General features: G+C 32.4%; 2 protein-coding genes across 6 annotated transcripts; one reads left to right on the plus strand and one right to left on the minus strand.

Moving 5' to 3' along the window:
- The first annotated feature begins 10,588 nt into the window (after positions 1-10,588).
- On the plus strand, positions 10,589-15,812 carry LOC111425492 (Ubiquitin-like activating enzyme 5). The gene is made up of 4 exons (XM_023059556.2): positions 10,589-10,787; positions 14,550-14,882; positions 14,947-15,133; positions 15,184-15,812. The coding sequence occupies exons 1-4, from the start codon at positions 10,651-10,653 to the stop codon at positions 15,682-15,684; spliced, it is 1,158 nt and encodes a 385-aa protein (XP_022915324.2). The 5' UTR covers positions 10,589-10,650; the 3' UTR covers positions 15,685-15,812.
- Position 15,813: 1 nt separating this feature from the next.
- On the minus strand, positions 15,814-24,797 carry LOC111425483 (very low-density lipoprotein receptor-like). Of its 5 annotated transcripts, XM_023059530.2 has the most exons (10): positions 24,588-24,797; positions 21,283-21,399; positions 20,099-20,221; positions 19,922-20,044; positions 18,258-19,873; positions 18,006-18,204; positions 17,811-17,915; positions 17,384-17,490; positions 17,066-17,209; positions 15,814-16,336 (listed from the first exon to the last, which is right to left on the minus strand). In XM_023059530.2, exons 1-10 carry the CDS (start codon positions 24,733-24,735, stop codon positions 16,292-16,294), a joined length of 2,727 nt encoding a protein of 908 aa, XP_022915298.1. In that variant the 5' UTR covers positions 24,736-24,797; the 3' UTR covers positions 15,814-16,291. The 5 variants fall into 5 exon arrangements, with proteins under 5 accessions (XP_022915298.1, XP_022915296.1, XP_022915294.1 ...); XM_023059528.2 differs by having other exon boundaries at positions 17,835-17,915; positions 19,922-20,221; XM_023059526.2 differs by having other exon boundaries at positions 19,922-20,221.
- Positions 24,798-25,571: the final 774 nt, after the last annotated feature.

Raw genomic sequence — 25,571 nt, forward strand, 5'->3', positions numbered from 1 at the left:
TTTGCCCTAAACCTTTGGAGGGCTAAAGTTACAATAGATCTTATAGGTCGCGGTAACGAGAGGGGCCGCCCTCCTCAGCCCGGCAGCAATAATAATAATAGACGTTTTAAATTAATCAAAAATTTGTTCCTTTTTTCTGTTGCATTAAAAAATTTGCGAAAAATCAATTTTTTTAAATATTGTTATAATATTTTCAGAATACTTAAACAGAGTTTTCTATTTTATCATGCTGAAATCCGATTTTGAAAATCTCATTTCAATCCGGAGATAAAAAATTTTAATCATGGTCACATATTTAATCGCTAAAAAATCAATTTCTACGCAATGGCTTTCAACGTTTTATCATATTTATGAAGAAAAGAATAAATTTTTTTATGCTGAAATCCATTTTTGAAAATCACTTTTAATTTTTGAGATATAACGTTTTATTTATTTTTTTTATTATATTTTTAATTACAGTCATGATATTTTCAAAATATTTAAACTTAATTTCTTATTTTATCTTACTGAAATCCAATTTTGAAAATATTTCAATCCGGAGATAAAACTTTTTATTCATAATCATACTAATATATAACATTATAACATTTTTTGAAATATTGTTATGATTTTTTCAGAATATTTAAACAGAGTTTTCTATTTTATCATGCTGAAATCCGATTTTGATTTTTTTCCATGGTCACATATTTAATCGCTAAAAAATCAATTTCTACGCAATGGCTTTCAACGTTTTATCATATTTATGAAAAAAAGAATAAAATATAATAAATAAATAATAAATAAATATATAAAACATATAAGTTATGACGCAATCGTTTTGAATTTTGAGTTATATCTTAATATTCTTAGCATATACAAAAATAATTATACATTTCATTAAGGTTATTTTTTTTTATGGCAGATATCGTTTTGTTCCTGATATCTTCTTATTATCCACAACCAACCTAGGCGTGGTTGGCATGAGAAGTTAATCATGTACACTGTGTTAATTAATTATTGTACCTGACGTCATCATTGCAAGTATGCAACCAATATTACAGTATTCGTATTGTAATACGCGATTTGAGTATACATGCTTACATGGTTGCATACTTGCAATGACGACGTCGGGTACCATAATTAATTAACACACTGTTTCATCCATTTCCTATCATTTAGCAGATTTGGTAGACTAAGTTGAAATTTGAAGAATTAGCATCCAAAATATTAATTTTTATATAACTCTTTGCTGCGCTAGATTTGATGCTCATTTGAATAAGTTGTCTTCTTCAATTCTGGAGATGCTTCTTCGTGATTTTTTCAAGTATTAATTAAAATAACACGGATTGTACAAGAAAGAACTTTCGTTTTCAATAAAAGTGAAATATACATAAAAAAGATTTTTACGGTATGGTTATAGTAAGGATAAATTTACATATAGTAGTAGTAATCTCTGATCTAAAATGGTCGTAAAATGGTGAAACGTTCGCGTAGAGTAGGCATTTTTTTTATAGAAGCACGACAATATGAAATGTCTTTTCGTAGAAATCAACATGGAAGAAAACTTTACCCTGACCGCAAACGTTCTTTCGATATTATTTTTTTTTAATTTCTGAGAATATAGAGTATATAGTTCTTTTAATAGCAAAGAAATTTAAAGGCGGTGAATGTCAAGATATTTATTATTTTAAAAAGTATTGTTAGAATATAAAGAAATTTGAAACGTTTTGATGTTTATTAGGAATGAAGTGAAACTGACGATAATCACACAAGAACCCGGATTCGAAGCGAGAGAGGAACGAAGATTTTTTAAAGTCCGATTTACAACGTTTACGTTTCCTGGCGGGAGTTGTAGGGTCTTAATTGTCATTGTTATTGTTGTTTGCGTTGGTAAAACTAAAACAGATCATTATTGAGGAGAAAAATAGAAAGGAATCGCTAAAAATACTCGGGCACCTGCGTCTTTTCGAAAATCGACCGCTATCTTTAAACAGGATTAAACGTTTCCTGAAACGTTTGCGTAGGCTTTATTGAATCGAAATTGAATACGCTACAAAATTTTTGCCGAAAAATTAGTTTACCTAGAATGGGATCGCCGAGTCATCCAAATCGATACCATTCAATTTTAATTCTTTCAAACTCCATGGTTTGGGTGAAGGTTGTATAATAAAGATTCAATTTCCGGTGAACCGATCGGTATTTTCCTCGATAGCCTCGTACCCTAAGCGGAAAAACAAGCTAAAATTCGCAGAACAATGCTAACGATCAAGACGAAACATTGGTTTTGCGCATATTTCTGCGAACGTAAAAGTTGCCCGGCACGTAATTTCTCAAAATGGATCCTCGGTATTTTCGAGTGTGGGGTGTGGGTAGTGTTTGGAAGTTGCCCGCAATGTTTATGTGAATTGTTTAAACGAATTCGTGCTAGATTTATACAAAGAGTATTTTGCCGATTTACCATGCGGTAGTAATAACACCCGATTATACTTTATTGGTACTAAGTAGTCTATCTCAGCTTTTGTTCAACGTCAGCGGACTCAAAATCCATAAACTTGATGATTCACTTAAAACAATGCAAAAATTTCCGTTCAATTTTGCGGTATTAAAATAAAACTTGGATATTACTTGTTTAATTTTGTGCCAAATAATATATTTCTGTCGACGTATTTCTTAACTTTTTCTTCTTTCATTAACGAAATTGTTTAAAAAAAAATAATAACTTTATTCGGTTTATTAAACTGTAGCGGTCAATTAGTGCAAATAAAGAGTAATCGTAGGAGGTGGGTCGACATGTATGGTTTGAACGAAAAGTGTGCAAACGGAGAATGACTCATTGTAACGGGCCGTCCGAATTGAAAATAATAACATTTTTAAAACGGCAATAAAGCAGATACAGCCGCTGCTGGAGTAAACATCGAGGTTTTTGTGCGTCCGCTAATCCGATATTTTTAAATTTGCTGGTATATACATGACAGGTACATGGTGATTGTTAGTCAATAAATCGATGCAGTTTACACCTCATAACTATTCCTTTCACTTTTACACTTTTTCTTTCAATTTCTTATTATCTCATTTTCTTCATTCTGTTAATTCCAATAAATTACAAGAAATTATAACAAATTACCCGATGTTAATCTAACAAAATAATCTCAAGTTGCGATTGAGAAATGAACATGAAGGTGTGGTAATAAATTGTACCATTGTTAAAACGTCACCGATTAATAATTACCAAGACATATTAAAATTAAAATATTCTTTCTGTAGCCATCAAAAAATGAGGGGAAAAAATGTTGTGATTAGTTAGAAAACATTTAACGAGAAAACTAACTGCTTCTACAAAACCACACGAATTATGAGAAGCGGTTATGGTTTAGCGCAAATTCAATTAGGGCGAACCGCTTCTAATCGGTTTCTAACCCGTTTCTCCGAACCTATTTTTCATTCCACTACCCCGAAAGTTCCATTTACCTCCGGTTACAACCTAACAGTTAAATGGAACACCCTTAGTAAACCTATACGTAAGGTAGATTACAGCCAAGTTTTTTGCCATCTGTTGCGCGACGGTCGAATTGACCTGGGGTCATAACACTCCAGGTGTGCATACGTTAATCGATGGAAAAATAAAAAAGAAAAAATATTCAGTCAACATCGTGAACGGAGTCGAGCCGAGACGTCGAAAAAGCCGCACGCGACAGCGACATTTCTACAGTGCAAATGCACGTCACTGACCTACATAACCTGTTGACGATAGGAATCTGACTTATGCAGGAAGACGAGCTTCTCTGCGGTTCCGTTAGCGCCGGCATTCATTTGACGTTTTTACGAGATATATTTTGTTTCATTAAACGTTACTAATTATTATACACAACTAATTTTAAACCAAAATTAATCTCCCATCAACAAAAATATCCACGTACTTAAATTAGATGGGATTTTCCAATATTAGTTGAGTTAGGTTCTTTTTCTAGAGTAACTTAACAATACATGACTTTCTTATTTATATAACCAGCAATTGATCATTTTGCGTGACCCATATTTGTGGATATAAAATTGGCTTAGGGTTTTCCGACATAAATTAGTTAGGTTCTTTCTTTATTTCATTATACTTTTATTACACAATGGATGACATTTTCATTTTTCATTATAAAATTACCACTAACCTATTCGCGATAATCTAGATCTTGAGATAAAATTATATCCTGCATCAAGATGATTTGATTTATTGGTATGTTTGTGTGCACATTCTTGGTACTTCAATTTCCAGTGATTTTTTTTAATTTTCACTTTTTTTGGTACAACCCAAATTAACAAGTTGTCAACATTTTCTTTCTAAAAAATTTTTAAATCTTGCCCTATTATTATTTATTGCTAAAGTTTTATGTATAAAAAGTATTTCCCCATCGCTTTTATTTTATGAATTATGATTGAGTTAATTTTCGAAAATCAACAATTTTGATGTTTAATCGATTTAAAGCTTATAAATAAAAAATGGTAATAATTGGGTTCAATCTTTTTATGGATCTAGTCTTTAAGGTCCATTACTAAGGTTTTATGTATAAAAAGTATTTCCCCATCGCTTTTAGTTTTTGAGTTATAATTGAGTTAATTTTCGAAAATCAACAATTTTGGTGTTTAATCGAGAGCTTATAAATAAAAAATAGTAATAATTGAGTTCAATCTTATTATGGATTTAGTCTTTATGGCCCATTACTAAGGTTTTATGTATAAAAAGTATTTCCCCATCGCTTTTATTTTATGAGTTATGATTGAGTTAATTTTCGAAACTCAACAATTTTGATGTTTAATCGATTTATAGCTTATAAATAAAAAATGGTAATAATTGGGTTCAATCTTGTTATTGATCTAGTCTTTATGGTCCATTACTAAGGTTTTATGTATAAAAAGTTTTTCTCCATCGCCTTTATTTTATGAGTTATGGTTGAGTTAATTTTCGAAAATCAACAATTTTGATGTTTAATCGATTTAGAGCTTGTAAATAAAGAATGGTAATAATTGGGTTCAATTTTTTTATGGATCTTGTTTTTATGGCCCATTACTAAGGTTTTATGTATAAAAAGTATTTCCCCATCGCTTTTAGTTTTTGAGTTATGATTGAGTTAATTTTCGAAAATCAATAATTTTGACGTTTAATCGATTTAGAGCAGTGTTGTCCACTAATTTTTGATCAAGATCGACATTTTATATAAATGTCTTGCTAAGATCGACCGAAAGGTTTAAAGTAACCTTCCTTTTTTTTGCTCTGAGGCCCAGATATAGATATTTCAGATTCCCGATTTTTTTGGCAATTGACGTTATGGTCACCACTGATTTAGAGCTTACAAATAAAAAATGGTAATAATTGAGTTCAATCTTTTTATGGATCTAGTCTTTATGCTCCATTACAAAGGTTTTATGTATAAAAACTATTTCCCCATCGCCTTTAGTTTTTGAGTTATAATTGAGTTAATTTTCGAAAATCAACAATTTTGATGTTTAATCGGTTTAGAGCTTATAAATAAAAAATGGTAATAATTGGGTTCAATCTTATTATGGATCTAGTCTTTATCGCCCATTACTAAGGTTTTATGTATAAAAAGTTTTTCTCCATCGCTTTTAGTTTTTGAGTTATAATTGAGTTAATTTTCGAAAATCAACAATTTTGATGTTTAATCGATTTAGAGCTTATAAATAAAAAATGGTAATAATCGGGTTCAATCTTTTTATGGATCTAGTCTTTACGGTCCATTACTAAGGTTTTATGTATAAAAAATATTTCCCGATCGCTTTTAGTTTATGAGTTATGATTGAGTTAATTTTCGAAAATCAACAATTTTGATGTTTAATCGATTTAGAGCTTATAAATAAAAAATGGTAATAATTGGGTTCAATCTTATTATGGATCTAGTCTTTATCGCCCATTACTAAGGTTTTATGTATAAAAAGTTTTTCTCCATCGCTTTTAGTTTTTGAGTTATGATTGAGTTAATTTTCGAAAATCAACAGATGAATCATTAGAGGTATTTATAAAATTTAAATTAAATTGAGTTGGTGGCAGTTTTGCAAGCACTTCAAGAGCGCAGAGTCGATTATCGATACACCAATCTTATTCATAACATCTACAAGAATGCTACAATGACGCTAAAATTGCATGAAAGTACTGAAGAGAGTAAAACAAAGCGATACACTGTTGAACCCAAATTGTTCATCACAATCCTGAGAGTGTATTTAAACAACTGGATTGGACCCAAAAAGACATAAACATTGATTGACTTGGAAAGATTAAACTAAAACAAAATTTATGATAAATCTTGTTCCCAGCTCTAACATCAACATTGGAGATAATGAGATTGAGAGAGTTGACAGCTATGTATATCTTGGCTATGAGGTTCGTGTATCAAGAGGTAATCAAACAAGCGAACTAAACAGAAGGATCACACTCGTATGGGCAGCCTACGGGAAACTTAGAGACATCTTCAAGAGAAAAGGCTTTCAATCAATGCGTGTTTCCGGTTATGACATAAGGCTCCAAAACTTTAAGATTAACGGTAGCCACTGCCAGAAGGGTCCAAGTAACGCAAATATAGATGGAGAGGTCGATCCTGGGTCTAACTCTGAGGGAATATATACGAAATGAAGACCTATGAAGAAGCACTGGCGTAAATGATATGGTCAACATTGTGGCAAAGCTTAAGTGGAACTGGGCGCAACAACTGGATTCAGACAGCACAGAATAGAATCGAATGGAACAGAATAGGGGAGGTCTATGTCCAACAATGGACGAAGAGGGCTGCTTGATGATAGTAATCATAATAACTTGATCTAATCTAAATTACGACAGATTCGTCTAATAATATAATACGTTCGATAATACGTCTTTGATTGTTGACAATTCCTCGACTTCAACGTCCTCATCATCTTCCTCTTCCTTTTTTTTTGAATCTGATATACTTATTTTTACTGATATCACTTTTATACTCACTGTTTGGGTATTTACCCTGGGCCGGGGTAAATATATTATACAGTATTTCTATATCAAACTCAAAAATAGAATCTTTAAGCTATAATTTAATATAAAAATAATTTAAAAACTCCTCAAAATAAGGTCAGGGTGATTTTTTTAAATTTCCTCTTACATCCTAAATTAACAAGTTTTCCTATAATTCTTTTTTTTTTATTTTTTTAATCTTACCCAATTATTTCTATATCAAACTCAAAAATAGAATCTTTAAGCTATAATTTAATATAAAAATAATTTAAAAAATCCTCAAAATAAAGTCAGGCTGATTTTTTTAAATTTCTTCCCACATCTTATATTAACAAGTTTTCCTATAATTCTTTTTTTTTTAATTTTTCTAATCTTACCCAATTATTTCTACATCAAACTCAAAAATAGAATCTTTAAGCTATAATTTAATATAAAAATAATTTAAAAACTCCTCAAAATAAAGTCAGAGTGATTTTTTAAATATCCTCCCTCATCTTATATTAACAAGTTTTCCTATAATTCTTCTTTTTTTAATTTTTTAAATCTTACCCAATTATTTCTATATCAAACTCAAAAATAGAATCTTTAAGCTATAATTTAATATAAAAATAATTTAAAAACTCCTCAAAATAAAGTTAGGCTGATTTTTTTTAAATTTCCTCCCACGTCTTAAATTAACAGGTTTTCCTATAATTCTTTTTTTCAATTTTTCTAATCTTACCCAATTATTTCTGTATTAAACTCAAAAATAGAATCTTTAAGCTATAATTTAATATAAAAATAATTTAAAAAACCTCGAAATAAAATCAGGGTGATTTTTTTAAATTTCCCCCACAAACTAAATTAACAAGTTTTCCTATAATTCTTTTTTTTTTAATTTTTTTAATCTCACCCAATTATTTATACATCAAACTCAAAAATAGAATCTTTAAGCTATAATTTAATATAAAAATAATTTAAAAACTCCTCAAAATAAAGTCAGGGTGATTTTTTAAAATTTCCTCCCACATCCTAAATTAACAAGTTTTCCTATAATTCTTTTTTTTTTTAATTTTTTTAATCTCACCCCATTATTTCTATATTAAACTCAAAAATAGAATCTTTAAGCTATAATTTAATATAAAAATAATTTAAAAAATCCTCAAAATAAAATCAAAGGTGTTTTATTTAAATTTCCTCCCACCTCCTAAATTAACAAGTTTTCCTATAATTCTTTTTTTCTTAATTTTTCTAATCTTACCCAATTATTTCTATATCAAACTCAAAAATAGAATCTTTAAGCTATAATTTAATATAAAAATAATTCAAAAACTCCTCAAAATAAAGTCAGAGTGATTTTTTAAATATCCTCCCACATCTTATATTAACAAGTTTTCCTATAATTCTTCTTTTTTTAATTTTTTAAATCTCTCCCCATTATTTCTATATCAAACTCAAAAATAGAATCTTTAAGCTATAATTTAACATAAAAATAGTTTAAAAACTCCTCAAATTATAAATTAACAAGTTTACAGGAAAACTTGTTAATTTATAATTTGATTTGAATTTATAATTTCTTCTTGTTGAAATTTTTTTAATCTTACCCCAAATCACAATGAGAACTTGAATTGGAATTTGATTATTGAAATCATTTAGTTTGTCAATTTGGTTTAGTAGTGTGTTTATGTGGAGGTATGATTTTGTGTTGATAATGTTGAGTTAGGTTGTAAGAATGTAGACCCTCAGATCATAAAGTTGGTAGTTTAACGATTCGATTTCGGGATAAACAAGACGGAACCGGGTTTGAAATCGTTGGCAATTGCGCAATCCGATTTCTGATGGATGCTCCATTTACAGTTTCGACGGTTACTGATGGTGGGAATTGAGTCATAGGCCGGGGCGTCGTTTCTTATACGCGCAAAGGACGTCACGTGCGATATATTTTTCGGTCCGGGGTAAAAATAAATATAGGTACACAAATTCCTCATCGTATACGCATTTATCGGTGTTTTTATCTTCGCGGGGCCCGGTGACGTCGATTCAAGTCTAAATAAAAAGTTCGGCGATCTACCGGCGCGGAATCGATCTTCTTAAGACTCAGCTTAGAGGAGGACCTAGGACTTTCAGACTTTCTGATGACAGCCGCATCCGGACGAGCCTAAGAGGTTGCCTCTTACTTTTACTAGGAAAATCCCATGAATCAATCGACTTTCGGCTTTTTGTATCAATTTCCTCTTTACGCTGTCGGCTGTTACAAAATTTATGTCACGGCGACCGAGTGGGTTTTGCCGGATTATTTTTTTCTTTCGTCCGGCTTCAACTTTCGGAAGAGTGGCGTGACAACTTTGATTTCGATCGAATTCATCGTCCGTTAATAGCCTTGTTCGATTATAAAAAGCAATTCGAAATTTTCTGAAGATTATACTAAAAGGCAGACCACACCTGTTGACCGTCTAAATTTAAAGTTGTTTTAATATTAGTAGATTTTAGGTGAAAAATAAAAATATGTGGAGTGACGAGGAAAAATAATTAATGTCCTCGTGGTGGTCGTTTCAATCTATTCCACCGCAGGATTTCCACGAAAACTCGACAGTGACCGGTACCGAGAACGCGTTAGTGTCATATGAGTCACACCCGAGACCCAGGGCAATCTTCGAAAAAAGGTCATAAACTCTTTGCAGAAACGGAGCGGCCTATTTTTCGCTAATTAACTCGCAAAAGTTGGGGTTACCTAACTTTATTGGAATGTATATCTTCGATGACGTTTCTCCTCCGTTATTTTAATATCCGTGTTCAAGTTCAACGGACTTCGGGATGCACGTAGCCGTCTCCGATGCGGTCTCCAGCTTATGAAACGGCGGCGAAAATAGAAAATTTATTAGGCAGGGGATCCCTGTATTTGTTTAGATTGTCTGAAAAAAAATCTCTCCGCCCGATAATCTTTCCGTTCATTCATAAAAGCGCGATACGCGAAATTTTATTGCTTCGTTACAACATCTCATCTAACAATACCCTATTTTTAATTCTCATTTTTTTCTTTGCATCTCAAGATGTCTAATTACCACTAAACGCTCCATCTGGTTCTCTTAAAACATATGTTCTATATTAAAATGCATCTCGTTCTCGACGACAGATCGCCGTCAGTCAACGGCCGTGAACAAGCTTGAACTGAAATTCCTTCGGATATTTATTTTAACTCAAACCAGCCAAGATTTATCGAATACTTCACAAAGAGTTACCCACAAGACCTTACCTGCATTAATTGAGTCGTAAAACTTAGAAAAACGCTAACATTACTTAGCACTAGTAATATAACTCAACGTTCATTCAATTTACAAGTACGATTTCAGAAAGAAACTATAAAAAAACCAACTTATACTAAATGTTTATAATTACTAAACACCCAAAAACACTTACGGTTTATGTAAACCAATCGTTATCTTCTCATTAACCTATATATTTATCAAACAACAAAGTAAATTTAAAAAAAATCATAATTTAACTAAATCGTTAATAAAAATTGTTAAATTTTTATTAATTTATTTAAAATTAAAAATAATAAAAACATCATCAACACCATCTATGATAAAAACACCACACTAAACCCGAATTTTAGCCGATAATGAAGTTATCTTTAGCTGTCGGTGTTTCATTTCATGTCAAATAACGTGTTTTAGTTTAGCCCATATGCTGGTCAGTCGCCGAAAATGTCTGTAAATAAAGATTTAGAGGTAACCATGAAGGAAAGTGGGTCTGAATCAAAACAAGACGATGTTAGAAATGTTCCTGCAAGACAAAAAATTGAAAATATGTCTTCAGAAGTTGTGGATTCAAACCCATACAGGTGAGAATAAATGTTTTGAGGACATTCCCATTTAAAACAAATTGGTATTGTTTAATTTTACTTTAATCGTGGAATTAAATATAATTTTAGGGATGTGATATCAAAAGAATGTTTAGATAAGGTGTAAAAAGGATATTAAGTTACACAATTAGGTTAAGAACTCAATGATACTATTATAGTATAAATTAACCTATTAGTGCATAATGTTGGAAGATATTTTTGTTATAAATTTAGTTTCTATTTGTTTTTGATTTTTCTTTGTAATAGTATGGTCCTCTTTGAATCAAATATTTTTAGAATTAAGAAGTACAAATATTAAATTAATATAAATATGTAATTATCAAATAAGAATATACCAAATTAATATACAAATCAAATGATAACAAAATATAAAAAATTTTAGTAAGTTATTCCAGGTGCTAATAATATAACAGGTATTAGAAACAGTTACTAGTAAAATATGGAAAATAAAACATACTCTATGTTGACTTCACATGGTATAGTCTTCCACTCGGCGATCGGTTTTTATGACTCTCTCACTTTCCTACTGTAGTTGTAAAATGAACAAAGACGGGGTTGCACCAGGTAGTTTCCCATTGTAGAATGCTGGGATTCCTCACTCAGGGCCGCATTAAAGAACACTCTTTACTTGCAAATTGTAGAAAAATAATAGGGTGATATAACCTCTTCAGATCCCACAAAAAACCCTGCAACAGAATGTTTTGAAATTTTTGCCAACGGTTTCACAGAGGTCAATTAGCTTAAATAAATTTTTTGAAATTTAAAAAAAAAATATATTTCCCAAAGCATAGAACAATAATTTAACATTATAATGGTATAAAAACAAAGTGTCCATTAAAATGGACCTGGGATCTGAAGAGGATATAAATACTCATTATTCTCTTATTTGTTGTATTTTTAATATTAAGTAAGGTACAAGAGGGTAATAAGGCCCGGCTGATAATAAGGCCCATGTTCGAAAATCTCGCCAACAAGCATAAACGAGGCCAGCATTCGAGTCAAGACGAAGCACAACTATATGTAATCGTTGTCACGATTATAGTTGCGTTTGTTAGGGTAACCGTTCATGTGATAGTGATAGCGAAGATTTATAAGCTATTGGTTTTATAAGTCATTGTCGAGAGTGTTGACTTGTGAGCCTGTAACGTAAGTAATTACATATTTTACACTTGGTGGCAATGAAAGAGCATTAAATATACTTATGATTGCTAATGTTAGGTTATGTGTGGTTTCCGCGCAAACATTTTTTCTGGTTAACGCTACTTGTCTGGAAATAACGCCCGGGCCTTATTAACAGAAAGCAACCCTGGGCTGTATTTCTAGGTAGTTAGGCCTTATTTTACAACACGCTAACATTCCGGAACTGTGTTTTGATACTTAGATGGGAAAACCGTGTAGAGGTATCCGAGCCAATTGGACCTCAGAAATGATGGAAGAAGCCCTTCAACTCCTTCAACAAGGACTTTCCCAGAGGGAAGTTGAAAGGCGTTCGAAAATTCCGCGGCGTACGTTAAGAGCTCATATGCAGAGTGGATCTACAGAAAGATCATTGGAAAGGAAACCAATTTTATCAAAGATCTAGAAAACAGAATAATCCGACTGGCGGAAGTTGGTATACCCTTGACACCTAAATCACTTCGGAGAAATGTATACAGCTTCATTAAGGCAAACGGAATTAACTTGAAAAAAAAGAAAAATAACCAAATTCTTGGAAAGGATTGGTTCAGCGCCTTCCTAAAACGTCACCCACGTTTAAGTAAGCGTCGCGCACAGTGTATGAATCCAGCAAGAGCTCAGAAATTAAATCGTTTTATTGTTAACGATTATTTCAGAAAATTACGATTCACTCTTGAAAAGAATAAAATGTTACATACACCTGAGCGAATTTTCAATATGGATGAAAAGGGCTGCCGCTTAACATTGCATCATCAGCAATCCGTGTTGGCCCTAAAAAGAACCAAAAGAGTTCATCTTGTAGCTCAAGAACATGCGGAAAACTCAACTGTTGTGACATGCGTTAACGCTTTGGGTAACGCAATACCACCCATGGTTCTTTTTAAGGACATACGTCAGAAACCTACTTTTCAAGATGGTCTTCCTGCTGGGTCAGCTGTGTTAATGAGCCCAAAAGGTAGTATGACTACCGAACTGTTTTGCAAATGGCTAGAACATTTTGCAAAGTACAAACCCACAGGCAACGTTCTTCTGATTTTTGATGGTGCTACGTCGCATCTTGATATGATGGTTGCACAGAAGGCTGAAGAATTGGAGATTCTTCTGTTTTGTTTACCTAGCAGTGTTTAAGTCCTTTGAACATTTCTGGGACGAGGAGTTGATGACGTATTGGGATCAAAAACCAGATCGTAAGCTGACTAAAGACAGATTTTCACATATCTTTACACCGGTATGGGAAAAGTGTATGTCCGTAGCCAACATTACCAGTGGCTTTAGAGTTACTGGCGTATGCACCGTCTTCGGTATGTAGGCCAGTTGAAAATCAAACTTCATCGACTTCTTTGTTAACTAGTCCTGCTGTCGGCAACCAGGAGTCGTCCAGTTCTGACGATGACGCGAACATACCGTTGGCTGTACTTCGTACACGTTTGATGGGCAACATAACTCGAAAGAGAGCCGAAGATCTGCCTGGACCTTCAAAATCAAATGAAAAAAATGCGTTCAGTAATATACTGAAAACGCCTGAATTACCAGAAAAAAAGTGTACTAGGCCGAGAAAAAAGGCCTTAAACTATAGGGCTCAAGAAGTTACAAAAGACTTGTTTAAATCAAAAAAACTGTACTAATGTTAATGATGGGCTTTATTTTCAGCCGAGCCAGAGAATAACGACCACACATGTTGAATACATAATATTTTTTTACAGGGTTGCTATGTATACAACCGACGTTCTTTTAGTTACATTTTGTACTTTATAAATAGTTTGATAAGCGAATATATTTTATTTTTATTTAAAAGAGTTTCATTCCGAAAAAATTTAAAAAAATTCTTAGGTGTCCCTTATTACCCTCTTGTACCTTACATATTTTTTCTAAGAAATGTTTTGAGAATGCATGCATTGTCTAATTACAAAAAAGAGCGGAGGATAATTAGATTCTTTAAAATTTTGTTATTCTATTATTTAGACATTCCTAAAATTAATATATTTTTTTCTAAGACTTTTATATTAGTTTTTATAATTAAATTTTAGTTGTTATAACTAAACTTTGGTTTTTTTATTAAATTTTAGTTTAAAAAAATTTAAATTCGACCCTGTCTTTGTCTGACTGTTATAAATCTTTTCAAGTACTCAAGCGGGCAAAAATCACCCCGACTTTTATTTATGACTGTCATAAAAACCGATCTGGATGTGGAAGAGTATACTGATGTCTTATTATTGGTGGTGCAGTACCAACATAGAAGACTTATCATCACAAAGTTGCTTGATTATGACATTAAGATTCTCACTTCAAGACCTTCCCTAATCTACCCGACATTGTGCAGTTTCATAACCTGACACCAAAACTGATTTTACCCAACATTCTTTACCTATAACTAATTAAAATAAACTGTAGCCAATATAACTAACTTTTCGCAATCTGGTATTGTGGAGACTTTTTACCTATATTATTAGCTTAGGTAGCTTTGTAATTTTGATGATTAATAAAAGATAAAACAAGACTTATACTATGCACTAATAGGTTAATTCAAAACAATAAATTTTATTGATTTTTCCTATACAATTTTAGTCGTTTAATGGCATTGAAACGTATGGGAATAGTAAATAACTACGAAAATATACGTCTCTTTACTTGCGCGGTAGTCGGTGTTGGTGGCGTTGGAAGTGTGACGGCAGAAATGTTAACGCGCTGTGGAATCGGACGTTTGATTCTTTTTGATTACGATAAAGTTGAAATGGCGAATATGAATCGGTTATTTTTTCAACCACACCAATCGGGTCTGAGTAAAGTTGAAGCGGCCGCGGAAACTTTAAGAAATATTAATCCAGACGTTGACATATCGACTTATAATTATAATATTACCACTGTAGATAATTTTCAGAATTTTATGGACACGATATCGTAAGTTTTAAAATTATTCACACACTTTAATTAATTAATTAATTAATTAACATTTTGCTTTTAGAACTGGCAGTTTAACTAAAGGTCCTGTTGATTTAGTGTTGAGTTGCGTAGACAATTTTGAAGCTAGATACGCTATTAATACTGCTTGTAACGAATTAAATTTAAATTGGTTCGAATCAGGTGTAGCTGAAAACGCCGTATCGGGACATATACAGTTTATAAAACCAGGAGAAACTGCCTGTTTTGCTGTACGTTTAATACCTTAAATAAATTAAATCCTAAATTTGAAATTTTTTAGTGTGCACCTCCATTAATAGTAGCCTCAAACATCGATGAAAAAACTTTAAAACGCGACGGAGTTTGCGCGGCCAGTTTACCAACAACGATGGGAATTGTAGCGGGATTCTTAGTTCAAAACACTTTAAAATATCTTTTAGAATTCGGCGAAGTATCGACTTATTTGGGATATAGCGCGTTAAACGATTTTTTCCCGACGATGACGCTCAAACCAAATCCAAACTGCGAGGATGCTAACTGTAGATTGCGACAAAAGGAATTTGCCGCGAAACCGAAAATAGAAAAAGCTGTTGAAGTGATTGAAGAAAAACCTTTACATGAAGATAACGAATGGGGAATTTCTTTGGTAGATGAATGTATACCCGTTGAGGAAAAGGCAAAGGTTGGTGAAGGCGTTTCATATGCGTATGAGGCACCTGAAAGTGGGGATGTTGAAGCGGGCGTTGAACCAACTCCTACTGATACGTTAGAAGATCTCATGGCGGCTATGAAAGCGCTTTAAGCAATGAATATTTATCTGCGATGTACTCCATGATGTGCTATTCCATTTTTTTTTAATATATTTTGTTATGAAGTTAATTTTATATTTGATGCAAATAAATAAAGGTTTTTGAGAAAAGATATAACAAAGTTCTAGTGTTTCTTTTTATTTTATTTTTCACATTGTACGTATAGAAACAATTTTTTAAAAAAATTTTGTGAACTTAAAACTATAGCAACAGATATACGAAAAAGTTCTATGACACTATATACACATATAAATAAATATAGAAACGTTACTTAGAGCTAAGAGGAATAACAAGTTACAACTGTACGACGAGATCCAAGATCTAGCGTTTTTAAAGAACCTCGCCTGGGCACGTTATATACACTTAAACGTAGGAATAAAATTAGAATTAGTTTTTTAATTCTTCTAGAACACATAGTATTATATTGATCCGATTTATTTTTACACTTACAAATACATGTGATGTTGCGAATCCAAGTAACGATACTAAAAAAAATTAATAATAAACAATGTACACAATTTTCTAATAGAATCTTTGGAGATTTGGCTGAAGTTAGTCTTTCTCTTGTTGAGCACTCACGGAATAGACTAGGTAGCTTTCTTACGCAAACTCATTACAGTTGGCACTTGTTAGTGGTTCCTGTGCCTACAAAAAATTAATTTCATCAAATTAAAATAATTAAAATATTCGCAAATTTATTAAAGGAAAACGATGGGACATAAAAGCAAATGAGCGAATGAATCTAATACGCTATCTACGTAATAAACTACTCACCGGCAATCTTAATCATAAGATGCATGAAACAAAAGAAAAATAATATGCGCATGACTCGAAACTAACTAACATCATAAAATTCACACGTCGATGGTTTTACAGTGAACATCAAGAGTACTGTTATACACACGTCGAAATATTATTTATATATACGCGGGATTCATGGTAAAAAGATATTTTTAAATTGAGTTAATACAAAAATTAACTAAAAGAAATTAATCTTAAATTTAGTAGTTAATATTTTTATAAGAATTTGAGCTTAAAATTGTTTTGTATTAATTTCACCTTAATTAATTATTTCTAGCGGAAACAAATCATTTTTATATTAAAAATAAATTATAATAATATTAATTTCCAAAACTCAATTTAAATATATATCGACCACAAATCACCTCGTACATTCGACAATGTAGAGCAATTACTGATTTTCTTATTATTTTTTTTTACTTTGGCACAGCGTCATAAGTGATTACAAAAATATGAATGCAATTCACTTAAAAGCTAATACTGATGGATAGGATTAATAAGTTTGATCGGGACATCTATTTAATTGAATTATCTGCAATTGCCTGCGTTGCAATCCAACGTCAGTGCTCTTACCTCTTCTCCGACTGTGCTCGCATACATGCGGGTCGGTTTCTCCAACGAAAATTGATCTTCTGTCGTCTTCCTGTAGACTGGATTGTCGAAATTCATCGAAGTAATGTTTCGGTGTAAATAACGTTTGTATACTAAATAAACAATCTAAACGAAAACACAAAATTAATGATTTATTTTAATACACTGTTGGAAATAATTCACGAGTACATCCTATATAATCTGAACCACCAAATTTCATTGCCCTAGGCACACGCGTTCAGATTATACAGGGTGTGCTCGTGAATTATTTCTAACAGTATATATTATATTTGATCTTACGATTCCAATGACAATCAAAAATACGGAGACTACGCCCACGGTGATGTAAGCCACCGTTCCGGTATCAGCTCCATCGCCATTAATCGGATACGATTTATTTACTGTACCTAAGACAATAAAAATAAAAACAAGTAAATAAAAACGTGATAAAATACACATTTGTATCGTATTCTGTTAATCGAATATGTACAGAAGGTAGATGCAAACACTCGAAAACTAAAAAGGTACAAAGCGGAGAAGAACGAAAAATAAAAAAAAAGAAAGAAAATTTTACATAGGATGTTGCGTTAGTTTTGTAAATATGCCCCATCACCTTGTCACCGCCACCATTCGGGAGTATAAAAAAAATGTGGGAAAAATGAGGATTAAATAAAACGAGACTGTGGGGAGGGGCACTCAGAAAAAATAAACGATCAAAATGACTAACCGTCTGTCGTCGACTGGTACTCACGATTCGTAACAACCTCGGTTTCAGAGACCGTATTGTTATCTGTTTGTGTCGTAACGGCTATTGGTGTCGTAACTGTTTCGGCTAAATGCAAAAATATCAACAACAAAATGTATATAAAAAAAATAAAACGCGTAAGATGAAAATATCTAATATTTTAAGAATCCCACTCACCGTCTTGGACACAAGTTAAACCATCCGGTAACATCCTCAGCGATTCCGGACAAGCGCACGAAATCTTGGGTGAATCTACATTTATCCTTGGAGCTGGTAAACATAAATGCGAACAATGACCATTGACGGCTTGACAATGATTTTCACCATCAGGTTGTCGATAAGGATGATACACATGAATTACCATCGGACTTTGAATCTTCAATTAAAAAAATAATAACCCAAAAAACTTTTCAATTAACTTTTAATTACCATTTGTGTTGATGTAACTGCAGTAACATTTTTCCCAGTAAATTTATTAGCTTTAAAAACTCCGGATTTATCCCAATCGGTCCAATAAATCCAATCTTCAAATGTAGTTATTGAAAACGGGTGTCTTAAAGATTCGGACGACGCCAAAATAAGTTTGCGTTCGCTTCCGTTGAACTCGCAAGACGAGATCTCGTTTAGTTTAGCATCGACCCAATAAACCCGCTTTTTAACTAAATCCAAAGTTAATCCGTTTGGCCATTTAATATCAAAAGAAACTATTGTGCCACGATGTGAACCATCCATTCCAGCCCTTTCGATTTTTGGCTCGCTCCCCCAATCGGTCCAAAACATCCACCCGTCCAAAGGATTTAACGCGATTGCTCTAGGTTCTTCGAGATCGCCTTTAATTAAAATCTTCCTCATTTGACCCTCGAAATTAGCTAACTCAATGGTGTTTTTTCCGGTGTCAGTCCAATAAATGTGATTGTAAATCCAATCAACGGCCAAACCATCGGATGTTGTTATCTCATTGTTTATAACGACTGTTTTTTCGTTACCTTCGTCGATAGGGGCTTTGTATATTTTTTTATCGGTTACATCGCTCCAAAAAATCATTCCGGTTCGGAACACAAAATCTAAAGCTGTTGCCGAATTCGTTTGATTAACTATACTTGTCATTTCATGATGATCCAACGAAATTTTTCTTATATCTTTTCGTCTGGCGAAGAGAAGAGATGCGTGTCCTTCGGCCGCTTTGCATTTTGTTAGATCTCTAGGGTCTCTGATGTAGCCGTTTTCGCATTCGCACTTAAACGTTCCTTTGTCGTTGATGCAATTTTGCGAGCAACTTCCAGGGATTTCACATTCGTTGATATCTCCGCACGTTCTGTTATCGATTAATTTATAGCCGGGGTTACAAACACATTGATAACCAATCGGTAAATTAATACATTTATGCGAGCAACCACCGTTTTGAATGTTGCATTCGTTTTTTCCACATTTATCTTTCGGCTCGTCCTCCCAATCTGGGCAATCTTGATGACCATCGCAAACTTTGTTCAGAGGGATACACGACCCACCCCCACAATCGAATTGTGTCTTTGGGTCGCATTTTGAATGGGGGTTGTCGCAGTTTTTCTCATCACTACCGTCAGGGCAATCATTCCTTCCATTACAGTGCAAATTTCCCGATATACAACTCTTATCTTTGCATTGAAATTGATCCGCTCTGCAAGTTATATTTTCGCAGTGAATCGGCGACTCATCTATCCCATTTGGGCAATCTTTAGCTCCATCACAAAGGTAATCTTTTTGAATACACGTTAAATGATCGCCACAATCGAAAGTATGGGATAAACAAAATGACGATGAAAACGTGTTCGGACAATCTTTTTCATCCCGACCATCCGCACAGTCTTTATCGCCATCGCACCGCCACAAATTCGTTATGCAATAAGTATCGGAACATTGGATTTGGGTGTCTGGAGAACAAGATACGGGAGGGCAATCTCGCTCGTCGGAATGATCGTTACAATCGTATTCTAAATCGCATCTCCACCGTTTTTGAATACATTGGCCATCGTCGCATGTAAATTCATCTGATCGGCAAGTTTCATCTAAAAATTTTTTTGTAATTAAATTAATAAAGTTAAATTGTTACTTACTGCAAGATCTTTCATCAGAGCCGTCTGAACAGTCTTCGCTTGCGTCGCACATCCACGTTAAAGGTACGCATTCCCCTCGAACCGATCTACAAGTAAATTCGTCTGCCCCACAAACTTTTTGCCCTAAATAATAAAAAATCAAAAATCTTTTCAACACATTTTTTATTTCTAACATACGGCATTTAGTTTCGTCTTCGTCGCTGTTGTCGTTACAGTCTTTTTCGTTATCACATTGCCAATGAGCTGGAATGCACTTTCCGTTTCCGCATTTAAATTGATTATTTGGACAAACTACCGTTTCTAAAATCAAAGAAAAATTAATCACGTTGTGTGCCATAAAAACGATTTCAAATTACGCAACGTGTATCGAACGTAAAATGATTAAAGAAAATTGGTTTCAAGTGCTTTTAATAATACGTTATTATTTCAGGTTTTTTTTTGCAAAAAACTTTATTAGAAAGGCGTTCAATTAAATCTTTTTCTGTGTATCAAGTTATAATAAGAAGTATAAAATAAACAGTTATTGTTATTGTTATGATTAAGATAACAGGACGCAGTTTCGCTATTATTATGTCTTAAATTTTGAGTGACGATTATTAAAGTCGGTTGTTTTTGTAAACGTGCTTTTATCGTTTAAGCGTGTCAATTTTTAACCGATAAGGACCAACGAATGATTTCCGCTTTTGTCTTATATGGATAAAAAGTGAAACGTCTCTGAAAAGAATGTTGACGAACGAGAAACTTTTTAAACCTAAATAACTTATAATAAACAAAAAAATTCTTACCGTGAGGTAGCTCTGGTACATAAAAGAGTTTAACAGAATCAACACAAAATAAAAATACAATGAAGTATCGGAACATCTTGGTTGATGTCCGACTAAAAGCTGTTGATGAACTGAGAGTAAACAGGGCTTTGATCTCGCACTTAAACTACTGAAACTGAAGGCGCCCCCTCTTCAGCAACAACAGGTATCTGACGTAATATCGCTATCTTATTGACAAGAACCGTTCAAAACGAAACTGCGCCCGAAGAAACGATCGCATCTGACGCAATGGATATCCACGTTTGCTCGTCTGACCGAAACTATCAATTATTTTCAGTCCCCGTCTATTTAGCGAACAAAGACGATCTTTTCTATTTACATCACAAACCAACGCGACCTATGCACCCATTTCGCGTAACGCAACAACGGAAGAGCTAATTACAAATCGTTAAACTCTTATCACTTCCTTTTATTTTCATATCAAAGTGTCACTCAGACTATTCTTACGTAATTATCGCTCATTGTCTTTCATCTCATTTCATCTCAAACAATATACACACAAATAATAATCTAACTTAATTTTAATTTCTAATTTACCAGTACAATTTTTTGGTTCATCTGAGCCATCATCACAGTCTTCCTCGCCGTCGCAAGTATACGACATCGGTATACATTTCTTGTCGAGACATGTGAATTGTTTTATACTGCAAGGAGCTGAAACAAAAATTAATAATATAATAATAAGCTAAATTCCAATGAGTGTAAGAAACAAAGTTATGAAGTCAGAATGAAGAATGAATTATGTCCATAATAATAGAAAAAATTGGATCAACCTCAAATGATGAGTTGCAGAAACGAAATTTCACATAGAATTAATAAAAAGTATAAGAAATAAGATACAGTTCAAAAATTACGTTGTCACAGTGTCAATTCATTTTTTTTGTGTATGAAATAAGATGAGGCTTAAAAATTTCGTATAGTACATACAGTGTGTTAATTAATCATCATTGTAAGTATGCAACCAATATCACAGTATCCGTATTGCAATACTAGTACTGTGATATTGGTTGCATACTTGATGACGTCGCGTTCGATAATTAATTAACACGTTGTATTTTAGTGTCATAATATGGGCAACGTTCGGAATCACAAAACACAATGATTTATAATACAACTCACTTAATTGTATTTATATCATGCTGCACTGCGTACGCAATAGTGTAGATAATAATATATAAATATATGAAGCAATGAGAATTATTATGTTATTGTTTAAAATTCTAAAAATAATATATATATAAGTATTTTCAATCATAAATTACCGTTCAAGGTAATTGTTAAATATAATTTGTGATGTTACCAGTTATTATTAATAAATAATAATTCGAAACGCTGCAAGATTCGATTAAAACTTAACAAGAATGAAAATGAAATCATTTTGTGGTTTTCTAATTTATCGTATAAGCTGTGATTGTCGTGACGTCAATTATTTTCAAAAACAAATTCTATTTGAACAAGAAAAATAAAAAAATTAAACAGGTTTTTTCTTTAAATACATGTTAAAATAATCAAAAAAAATGTTGTTAATTAATTATCGTACCCGGCGTCATCATTGTAAGTATGTAACCAATATCACAGTATCCGTATTGCAATACTAGTACTGTGATATTGGTTGCATACTTGATGACGTCGGGTTCGATAATTAATTAACACGCTGTATTTTAGTGACAATGATTTATAATACAACTCACTTAATTGTATTTATATCATGCCGCACTGCATACGCAATAGTGTAGATAATAATATATAAATGTATGAAGCAATGAGTGAATAATTATTATGTTATTGTTTAAAATTCTAAAAATAATATATATATAAGTATTTTCAATCATAAATTACCGTTCAAGGTAATTGTTAAATATAATTTGTGATGTACCAGTTATTAATTCGAAACGCTACAAGATTCGATTAAAACTTAACAAGAATGAAAATGAAATCATTTTGTGGTTTTCCAATTTATCGCATTAGCTGTGATTGTGGTGACGTCAATTATTTTCAAAAACAAATTCTATTTGAACAAGAAAAATAAAAAAATTAAACAGGTTTTTTCTTTAAATACATGTTAAAATAATCAAAAAAAAATGTTGTTAATTAATTATCGTACCCGACGTCATCATTGTAAGTATGCAACCAATATCACAGTATCCGTATTGTAATACTAGTACTGTGATATTGGTTGCATACTTGATGACGTCGGGTTCGATAATTAATTAACACGCTGTATTTTAGTGTCATAATATGGGCAAAGTTCGGAATCACAAAACACAATGATTTATAATACAACTCACTTAATTGTATTTATATCATGCCGCACTGCATACGCAATAGTGTAGATAATAATATATAAATATATGAAGCAATGAGTGAATAATTATTATGTTATTGTTTAAAATTCTAAAAATAATATATATATAAGTATTTTCAATCATAAATTACCGTTCAAGGTAATTGTTAAATATAATTTGTGATGTACCAGTTATTAATTCGAAACGCTACAAGATTCGATTAAAACCTAACAAGAATGAAAATGAAATCATTTTGTGGTTTTCCAATTTATCGCATTAACTGTGATTGTGGTGACGTCAATTATTTTCAAAAACAAATTCTATTTGAACAAGAAAAATAAAAAAATTAAACAGGTTTTTTCTTTAAATACAATACATGTTAAAATAATCAAAAAAAGTTTTTGTGTTAAAAGGAAATGAGTATGTTAGTGACGCAATTTAATGCGTCTTATATAAATAATTTTATGCGAGGCATAAACATCGTACGTTTCAATTTAATGACTGTTTCAGTATCTTTCATCTTCAAGGTTAAGATTCAGGTTGAATTTGTTTTTGATAAGAATTTATTATGAAAAAAATTGTTTGTTTTGAATTTATGAATTTGTTATATTATAAGGATGAAGGAAAAAATGATGAATGAATTCTTTATTAACATTATCTGTGTTTATATATTTTTTTATTTCATCGTGGTCTTAAGATAAACGGAATGATTCAGATGTAATCGTTTAATAGGAAATGCTTACAGAGAAATATTTTGCTGAAATGTTCTAATTAGTTAATAAATTAATTTAATGGAATTCGAAGAATTTAAGAAAGTTGCTGATTATCAATTTATTTAAACGCACCACTTTTTTTTGTGAAAAATTATGAGTCAAATGTTATTTTAAAAAAATCCACACCCAGTTAGTCCGGGAGTTCGCATTTCTGGGCACAAAATAATAAACTTATAAATAAGCATTAGTCGTTTGAATGCGTCAGGTTTCGGTGTTATTTATGCGATTAGAATTGGGGTGAAACTCTGGGGTACTTTTTATCTGTATCTCTCCTCCCGGATGACGTAAAACGAGCGCCACCGAGGAAGGTGACGATATCAGGGTGGAGAGGCGCGAAGAGTCAATAGATATATTTATAGAAGAGAGAGATAATATAATTCAACGGACGGCGTCGTGTAAACAAACCGACGTCACTGAAAGTTAATTAAAAATATAATACGTTTTGCCTGAAAGGCTTTAAATAATTTTCGTTCTTTTTTATGTACGTCAGGGCGCCTCGCAGCGTTATCGATTCACTATGGGAGATGTTGCTCCCGCAATCTCAAAATCGAAATATTAAATGAAAAGTGTTGTATGACTATTTTTGAAATAAAAAAAAAAGTAGAAGTGTACTCCAGACACAGAGTCGAGAAGTAGAGAGTCAATATAAAAGAGTGGGGCGTCCAAAACATCAGGTGATGCCTCATGGCGTCTCGGTCCACGGGAATCACTTGCAATTGTCATTGAAAACTTCTCTATGAAATTGTATATAAAATCATTGGCGCATCTAAAAAAAAATCCTTACCGTAAGATGAAATGTCCTCCGTCGAGGCACTCACTAGCACAACACTGATGAGCAGGTACCTCCACATAACTACGCGCCCCGTGGGTTTTAACCACGTACTAAGTCCGGCGACGTACTGGGCACGTGTTTTACATGGCAGTTTTTTCATTGAATAGCCGCTAATTGCGGCCGGGTTCGGTTCCACGTCCGCTTGCGACACCTTTTGCCCACGATATAGTAACAGTTTGCCCGGAGTATGCGCCGTAAACGCCGTACCAATGGCAAAAGGGTGGGACACCAGCCCAAAATATCTCAATATTCTCTAATCACAACTATTTTACTAAATAATAGATATACATCATAAAAATACACTCTTTATTTACTTAGCGATTTTTTATTAATTTCTTATTTTATCTTATCCTTCTATAAACATCTTTCGTTCAATTTCGTTTCAATTTCGTTTCAATTTCGATATGGGGTATAAATGCCAAAATAACGTTTTACGTTTTCAGGTCATCTTAATTCTAATAATTTAATCTGATATCTTAATGATTTTATGTGTCTACACTTAGAAAAATATGTGTATTTAATAAATTTAGTTATTTTTAAATCATAAAGCAATAAAATAATATTAATCGGATAAATTTTAGTTTATATTACTTATTAAATGACAATCAAGATTTTGAGTGGATAAGAAAGATAAGGTTCGAGTATCCATGTTTACTCCATTAGACCGCGATCCCCTCTCAACAATCCCATGTGCGCGACTTACGACGTCATTCTGGTCCGAGATTCTTATTTATTATTTTAGAAATATTACATATTTATGTAGGTATCAAATTAAATCAAATAAGATAAATATTTATTTCGGATCCTTTGTTAATGAAGACGTGCTCAACCTAAATGAGATTTAATCGAGTTTAAACACACATTTAAAGTGTTGGTGGTCTTTGTTTTCCAGAATAATCTCGATTTCGATACTCATCTATAAAATTAATGTGGTTA

The sequence above is a fragment of the Onthophagus taurus genome, chromosome 8 (genome assembly GCF_036711975.1).
Source record: "Onthophagus taurus isolate NC chromosome 8, IU_Otau_3.0, whole genome shotgun sequence".
Lineage (NCBI taxonomy): Eukaryota > Metazoa > Arthropoda > Insecta > Coleoptera > Scarabaeidae > Onthophagus > Onthophagus taurus.